The sequence below is a fragment of the Ursus arctos genome, unplaced genomic scaffold (genome assembly GCF_023065955.2).
Source record: "Ursus arctos isolate Adak ecotype North America unplaced genomic scaffold, UrsArc2.0 scaffold_9, whole genome shotgun sequence".
NCBI lineage: Eukaryota > Metazoa > Chordata > Mammalia > Carnivora > Ursidae > Ursus > Ursus arctos.
The window spans coordinates 64,466,836-64,475,626 of NW_026623111.1; the positions used below are offsets into that span (position 1 = coordinate 64,466,836).

Consider the following 8,791-nt stretch of genomic DNA (forward strand, 5'->3'; position numbering starts at 1 on the left):
TGAAACTGGAATCATTATACCAGTTCATTCACTGACTCATCAGACACTTCCCCCATACCATTGTGTCAGGCATGTAGAGATGCCACTGGGTTTCCTCTTCAGCAGCGCATTGAACTCACGGAGGCAGACAGAGAAGTCCATCATCTCCTGACTCTTGTGTATTACCTTGTCTGTTACCCCTGTTCCTATCTCATTTCCATCACAGACCTTGCTGTACCTGGAACCATGCTACTTGTAAGATTTGAATTTAAAATACCCCATTCTCACCATAACCTTTTTCCAGTCTTTCTAGCAGTCTGTGTCAGTTAAGTTCTACTTCAGCTCTTCCTTGACTCCTTTCAAGCCTCCAGTCCATTAATGTTTACTTTTTTCCAGTCAGCCCACCCCTTTTTTGTCTTCACTCCTCTTCTTATCCAGCTTGGCATCCATGATTCATTATATGTTTCTTTCTCTTTTTTTTTAAGATTTTATTTATTTTTAATTTAGAGTGAGTGAGAGAGAGAGTGAGTGAGAGAGAGAGAGCATGAGCAGGGGAGGGGCAAAGGGAGAGAGAGAGAATCTCCAGCAGACTCCACGCTGAGCCCAACACAGGGCTCAGGCCCAGGACCCTGAGATCATGTCCTGAGCTGAAACCAAGAGTTGGTCACTCAGCCGACTGAGCCACCCAGGCGCCCTGATCATTATTTTAATTACCGTTTCACAGGTGCTCTAGATGACTTGCTTGTTAACTTTTTGTTCCAGCTGTTCAGGAAAACTTCACCTGGAATGAACCCATTCTCCATCTTTTTCATTCCTGTACTCGGGTAGCTAACAGATGTTGCTGGAGAAGAGTCAGAACACCAGACAGATTGATAACCACTGCAAATTCAAGGTCGTGGCTTCTCAACAGTACCTGGGATTCTTGACACATTTCTCTAATCCACTCTTTTTTTCTACACTGCAATGGGTATTTCTAGATTTCACTTTTCTTAAATCTCGGAGTTCTCTCCTCCTCCACTCTCAGCAGCAAACCTTGTTTCCTATTTCACAGAGAAAAAAAAATCTATCCGTGTGAAATTAAATTAACTTCTTGATCAGATTTATAAAACTTCTGAATTTTAAGTATCATTTGATTATCTTTTTCTTCCCCTGTGTTTTACCAGAGGTGGTTTCTGTCTCCCTTTCCAGTTCTCCTTGTGCTTTGAGATCCGTTCTCTGACTGGTGTCCTTCCCTCTCAAAAACAACTTTTTAGGAACTTGAAATTAGCAGTTATGTTGTCTGTTTTCATTCTTTCTTGCTCTGTTGGCTTCTTTCCATCAGTATTTAAACATACTTGCGTCTCTCCCATTTGAACAAAGATCTTTTTGTTTTTCAGGCCTCATTTTGACTTTTCAGCATAATCGAGTAGCACTGATCCTCCACTTCTTTTTGATCCCCGCCACCCACACCATCTTGATTCCTTCATCTCTTTCACCCCATTCTCCTGCTTTCCCTCCTCCTTTTCCACGTATTCTTCCAGTCATCTTTGTAGATTCTATAGTGCCTTTAAGTAGAAATATTGCAGTTGCTTAGGGCTTACTCCAGGCCTTTTCTTCCTCACTCTATACTGTTTCCCTTGGTAATCTCATCTGTTTCCATTGATTGAGTTGCCATCTCTATGCAGACAGTGCTTATATTTGCCTTTCTAGGTGTAGGTATTTACACTTTCACCATTATGAGAGAATGAATGTTGAACAGCTGTATATTATTCCTTTATATGTTTTGCTAATAGAAGGGGAGGAAATACTACATTATTTTTAATGTGTATTTCCTTGGCACTAGTAAAGTTTAATATCTTTCCATGTATTGGCCATTAGCATTCTTCTTCTGTGAATCGATGTTAGTTTTTCTGGTCTATTTCCTTTCTTCCCCTATACCTCTCCTTCAGACCTCTCGTATCAATTTGCTATAGCTTTGGGCTTAATGATAATTTAAGCTCTTGTTTGTTATATGTGTTACACATATTTTTCCCGTTCTGTCAGTTGTGTTTCTGAAGTAAGGCAATATGTACTATAAACACATTTTAAAATTCTTATGCAGCCAAATATGTCAATTTTTAATTTTATGGCTTTTTAGTTTCCTGTATTGTTTTAAAAGGACTCATTCACTTTGGGGTAAAACTGCTATCTTTCTAAAATTTCTTCTAATATTTTTATTTATTTTATGTTTAGAAATATAATCTGTCTACAGTTCATTTTTGTGTATAATTTTAAGGTGTGGTCTAGTTTATCATTTTTTAAGACGGATTGCTAATTTATAAGTACTATTTATTAAGTAAAACATACTTTCTGATCTTTGACAGTTATTAGGCTCCACATACATGTTTGGATCTCTTTCAGTAATCTGTTTGGTTCCACTGATCTGTAACAATATGGTAGTAAACAAACTTATAGTAAATTTTACTGTCGGAAAGCATCTCCTACACCTCCGCTGCTATATGTTTTTATTGAGTTGAAATTCACATAACATTAACCATTTTAAAGCGAGCAATTCAGTGGCGTTTAGTAGGTTCACAGTGTTGTGCAACCACCAACTCTACCTCGTTCCGAAACATTTTCATCTTCCGAAAAGGAAATCTTGTGCCCATTAAGCATTGCTCCTCATCCCTCCTTCTTCCAGCCCCTGGCAGCCGCCAGTCTGGATTTTAGCTCTGGGTTTACCTGTTCATAGAAATGCAGTTGTGCACTACGTGACCTTTGACTTGTCTCACTTCACAGAGTGCTTTCTGGTTCCGTTCCTGTCGTAGCGTGGAAGCAGTACTTCATTCCACTGTAGAGATATACTACAGTGTTGCCGCTGTTCTTAATTTTCAAAATCATCTTGGCTATTCTCAAACATCAATTCTTTCATATTAACTTTAATAATTTTGTCCTGTTGAGAAAGCAAAACGGGGATTATCTTCGTAATTTTTAAAAATGTATGTATTAATAGGGAATGACCTTTTATTTGTTATATTGCATCTTTCCATCTGGGACTGTCGTTTATATCTACCCAAGTTATTTTGTGTCCTTTATTAAAATTTTTTTTTAGTTTAGTGTTTTTTTTTCATTAATTCTGTGCCCATTTTTGTAAATTTGGGTCCTGTTTTGAATGGGATATTCCCCCAAGCTTACCATTTCTAACTGCATATTGCTGGTGCAGAGAAAATCCTGGTGTTTTCATGTTGAGTTTTTTTTGTTTTTTTGTTTAAACATTAAACTATCCCTCAGAGTCCAGTAGAGACAGCCTTGACTGTATAAAGAGATTTGCTTTCTCCAGTAGGTGGCAGAGTCTTATCAATCAAGAGACGTGATGAGATGGGTTCAGTGAGGCTTTTATTGTGGTGGTTTTTGTGATTGAGGTGCTTTGATTGGTTGGTTTTATTTTGTTTTCATGAATAATAATAACATGAATCTGTGTGGATGTGTTTTTTGGTTTTGTACTTTGTGCCAGTAATTTGGGTACTTTCCTTAATATTGCTTAATTAGTTTAATTTATTAGCCAAGATTTTGGGGATAGATTTTTGAAAATGAATACTGCTGTGTTCATCTTTTACCTCACACTTGCTGTGAATATATGGAATAATGTTAAACTGTGTACGTTGTCCTTCTTTTGTGTAGCACGGGAAGCCCTGCCGACGTGGGACAAACAGATCCAGTCCCTTTGTTTCCAAGTGAATAACCTGCTGGAAAAGATTAGTCAGACGGCACCAGAGTGGACAGCACAAGCCATGGAGGCGCAGATGGCCCAGTGAACCCTTGCAAAGCTCTGTGCACACGACAGCTTTTACGATGTTGTACAGATTAATTTCACTGTCTCTCCAAAGCATTTGCATCATGACCTTACGTATTTCAATCCCTTTTATGCTGGATTCCATTTAAAGGAGACATTGTTAGAACAGGAAGCGCAAGCGTTTAAAAATATGTAGTTCCCATATATCCAGGGTCTCTGTGTATCAAGCTAACTCAAATGTTTTGAAAGCTTTTTCTTTAAACGGAGTAAGAGAAATATCCGTGGCTAAAAAGTTTGGGATTTGTGATAACTTTGTAGTCATGTAAAACTTAAAAGTGCTTCGTGCCTCTCCAAATGTGGTAATTCTAATAAATGGAGAAGTGGGCCAAATAAAAGTAGTACTTTGTTTTTAATTAGCGAGTTCATTTTTCTTTTCATTTCTATAGACGCTGATTTATACCGTACGCTAGAACCGAAAAGCTATGCCATAATGCCTGTTCTCCAGCCAGTCGGTCACAGAGCCAAGAGACAGCACGTGGAATACTTGTAGTTGCATATAGGAAGGAGCTTTTCGTTCTTAGAGACAGGTCTGGGAAGGCTCTTCAGAGAGGGTGATTTCAGGCTAGCTTTGTAGAGAAAAGGACTTTTAAAAATGAGTTTGTAGGCAATTTCCAGTTTCAGCTCCCACATGTGAAGAGCCTGGAAGTCATCACTCCATCCTCATGATAAGAAAAAGGCTGAACAGGCTGAAAATCGATGGCTTTTCTTGTTCTACCAGAGAATTGAGGTCATAGGACAAACTACCGCAAAAACTGGAAAGACAGAATCGTAGTTGAGAGAGCTTACGGGGAGCAGAAGCTACTGGAGCAGAAGCTACTGGAGCAGTAACTGAAATGAACAGTGACATGGTAACTTTGACAAGTTACTGGAGGCTGAGTGTAAACTAGCTTGACAGTTAAAACCCCCTGCGGGCCCGCTTTCAGAGGAGGCCCTACACTCTCTAGGATTTATCCCCAGGAACCCAGTCAGGTTCTCAGGATTGAGATCAGGATACCCTGTGTTTCAGGCAGGACTGGGAAAGGGAACGTAACTATTGTGAAATACACCTGGATCATCTTCCATGACAAAAGCCTGCCCTCTAAGGAAAACTGCGTTACCAGAGCCTTATCCAACCTGGGGCAAGGGCAGTTACACAGTTCTAGCCCCCTGTAGCCTATGTTGCATAAGAGGAGGAAAAAAAGGACTTACAAACACTTCAGAAGGTCACAGCCCAGGGACTCAGGTTAAGTATAAGCAGATTTAGAATCATAAGATTATACAATACTTCCCGAATCCGTTATATCAAACGGGGCTCCAGTGTCATCATGGTGGAATTTGAGAGCGATAGGATACACTCTTCAAGAAAGTATTCTTAGGGAAACAGTACAACAGGGGAGAATGAAAACAAGGAAGAGAGGAAACTGAAGTCTCCTACACAACTATAGCAAATATTAAATGCAGCCTAGCTCCTACTTGGATCAACATAAAACCTTATACTAAAAGCCTAATTTCCTCAGTTCCTGTTTAGCTGATACATAATTGGCTTTCAATCAAAAAAACTACAAAGCACAGTGAAAAGGCAAACAAACATAAAAACAAAAACACAGTTTGTTTTGTTGTTGTTACTGTTTCAGAGGGGGGGTGAGGGGCAGAGGAAAAGAGAATCTTAAGTAGGCTCCATGCCTAGGGCAGACAGAGCCCAATGGAGGGCTCTATCTCACACACCTGAGACCATGACCTGAGCGGAAGTCAAGAGTCAGTTGCTTGACTGACTGACCCACCCGGAAGCCCCCAAAATTACAATCTGAAGAGACAAATCCAGCATCAGAATCAGACGGGTATGGCAAGGATGTTTGAATTAATCAGACCAAGAATTTAAAACAGCTGTGCTCAATTTGCTAAGGGTTTTTAGTGGAAAAAGTAGGCAACATCCAAAAACAGATGGGTAATGTAAGTAGAGAGATGGAAACTCTAAGAATTAAAAAAAAAAAAAATGCTAGAAATAAAACCCTAACAGAAATGGAGATGCCTTTGATGGACTAATCACCAGACGGAACACGCCTGAAGAAAGATCAGTGAGCTTGAAAATATGTCAGTAAAAACTTTCCAAACTGAAATGCAAATAGGAAAAAAAAAAACAACTAACAACTGTCAGACAATTATATAAGCTATAACATAGGTATAATGGGAATACCAGGAGAAGAAAGGAACAGAAGAGAGATTTGAAATAAGAATGGCTATTTTGCAAAATTAATGATGGACACCAAGCCACGGGTCCAGGAAGCATAGAAAAGAGCAAGCATGATAAATACCAAAAAGATCTACACCTAAGCATATCATATGTAAACTGCAGAAAACAAGGACAAAAAAATCTTGAAAGAAGCTAGGGGGAAAAAATACTTTTTTTTTTTTTTTTTTTAAGATTTATTTGTTTGTTTTTAGAGTGAGAGAGCACAAGTGAGAGGGAGAGAGTCCCAGGCAGACTCTGTGCTGAGCGCGGAGCCTGATGCAGGGCTTGATCTCACGACTCTGAGATCAGGACTTGAGCCAAAATCAAAACTTGGTCACTCAACTGACTGTGCCACCCCGGTGCCCCAGAAACACCTTTTCTATAAAGGAACATGGATAAGAATTATATTGGATTTCTCGTCAGAAACCATGCAAGCAGAAATAGAGTGTAGATATTTAAGAAGCTGAAAGAAAAAGTTCACCGGTGGAGGATAATATCCAGCACAATTATCCTTTAAAAGTGAAAGAAGAAGAAGAGTCTCTCAGCAAAAACTGAAGAAATTTGTTGCCAGGAGACCTGCCTTACAAGAAGGGCTAAAAGTTCTTCAGGGGGTAGGAAATGGTATGGGTTAGAAACTTGGATAAAGGAATAGCATTGGAAAACAAACAGAGGAAGGTAAAATAAAATCTTTTAAAAAATTTTTAGTTTAACTAGAAGATGACTTTGTTCAGGATAATAGCTACAATTTTTTAATGTTTATAGCATATGGGTAAGTAAAATGAATGGCAGCAATGATGGGAGGCAGAAATTGGGAATAGTCTCATAAGACTGCTGTACTGCCCATGAAACAGTATCGTGTTTAAATATGGGCTTAGATAGTTGTAAATGTATATTGCAAACTGGAAGGTAACTAACAAAATTTTAAAATATATATACAGTTGATATGCTAAGAGAGAAGGGAGAAAATGGAATTATAAAATGCTCAATTAAAACCAGAGCATCAACAACAGAGCATTAAAATACATGAGGCAAAAACCAATAGAAGAGCAAGGACACATAGATGAATCCACTGTTAGATTTAGAGACCTCAGCACCCCCTTATCAGAAACGGACAGATCCAACAGGCAGAAAATCAGTAAGGACATAGTTGAACTCTCCAGCACCATCAGTCAACTGGATTTCATTGACATCTACAGACTACTTCAACAACAGCAGAGTATTTATTTTTCTTAATCTCTCATGGAACATTCACGAAGATAGACTACATCCTGGGTCATAAAACACATTTTTGTTTTGTTTTGCTTTATTACCTCAGCGAACAGTTGGAATTTGAAATTTTAAAAAAAGTATGTGTGTTTGAAGGTCATGAAAGTAGGCAATTTTAAGAGTGAAGAAATGACAGAAGAGGCAAACTGGTAAACTGGGGCTATATTATGAAGGGCCAGGGAAAATTTGGGGTCTTTTTTTTAGAATGTTCACAGTTGAACTTGTGGCAGGCAGTTTATAAGATGGATTGGAAAGAAGGTAACGGGAGCTGGAGTCACTAGAGGCAGGCAGACTAGTTCAGGAACTGAGTACCTGACTTTCCAAAGAGAGCATGAAGGTTTGGACTACATCCAGGGCAGTGAAAACGAAGAAGACAGATTGATTCATTCAATAAATGATTTGAGTAAGTATCTAGTAGGTGTCAGGCATTGTTCCAGGCATTGGGGATACAGAAATAAACAAAATAGATCACCCATTGGGGGTATCAAGTGGAGCTTAAGTGACGGAAGCCAGTGTCTGATTAGATGTGAGGAGAAGGGAGAAGGGCGCAAATAGTCAATTCAGGACTCATTGATTCTCATAGATACTTAGATTTCTCATCTTGAACAACTGAGTAAGTGGTGATATTGTTTGACATGTGGGGTAGAGAAGGCCTAGGGCGCATCCAGATGGACTCGGTTAGTAGGCAGCTGAAGAGTCACTCAGAACATCAGCAGTAAGGGGGAGACTGGAAATACAGTCCTCCCTAACATCGAGGAGGCAGCTGAAGCCATAGGAGTAGATGACACTAAGAAGAACATGAGATACGAAAAGAGTGGATCCCGGATAGAACCTTGCAAAGCAGCTAAATCCACGAGGCAAGGAAAAGAAGTGGCGGAGCGCTCAAGTTTGCTGAGTGCCTAGTGAGGTCCAGGTGCCTTTACATTTGATCTCTCTGAAACTTCACGATAAACCTATCCTGTACTTTCGCCTCCCCTTCCCCCGTCCCAACAAATGAAATGGATTCAAGGGTAGGAAAAGAACCAAAGGAAACTGGGGAGTGAGATTTTCCTCAGGGCAAAACGATGCCTGTGGAACACAGAGAATAATAAATGTGAAAAAAAATGTTGCTTCATGGATTTATCATCAATATTTAATCAAAACTGGGTCATACTGAATTTGATCACTGGATTTTTATGATTTGTCCTTATACTTCATATTGAGAAGAGAGAGAAAATCAACACAACAAATCTGTCAGGTATGCAGCTGGGAGCAGGGTATAGTGTGTTGTTACTTTGTCAGCATTAATAACGCTTGTAGGTAACATGATAAGGAGCAAATGTATTAGCTAAGTGTATATTATAAGTGTCTTATAATAGTTAGTGGTTGTCTTTTTATTCTGTCTCAAAGTTCTTAGATGAAAGAGAACTGAGTAAGCCGTGGACCAAAATCTCCTGTGAAGAAACCAAATTATCAGAACAAAAATACGAGACCGACCCTTAAAACTAATGACATAAAGACATTGAGAGCAAAGAAGCATTAAGAAT

The 8,791-nt window shown here is 39.1% G+C and overlaps 1 protein-coding gene across 3 annotated transcripts in view; it reads left to right on the forward strand.

Annotated features, from left to right (window-relative positions):
* Positions 1–4,125, forward strand: part of COPS4 (COP9 signalosome subunit 4) — a 36,119-nt gene extending 31,994 nt beyond the window's left edge. For all 3 annotated transcript variants that reach the window (XM_026509845.4, XM_026509848.4, XM_026509847.4), the window contains one exon: positions 3,619–4,125. In XM_026509845.4, coding sequence (XP_026365630.1) covers positions 3,619–3,752 — 134 coding nt within the window. In that variant the 3' untranslated portion in view covers positions 3,753–4,125. The remainder of the gene's footprint in view (positions 1–3,618) is intronic.
* Positions 4,126–8,791: the final 4,666 nt, after the last annotated feature.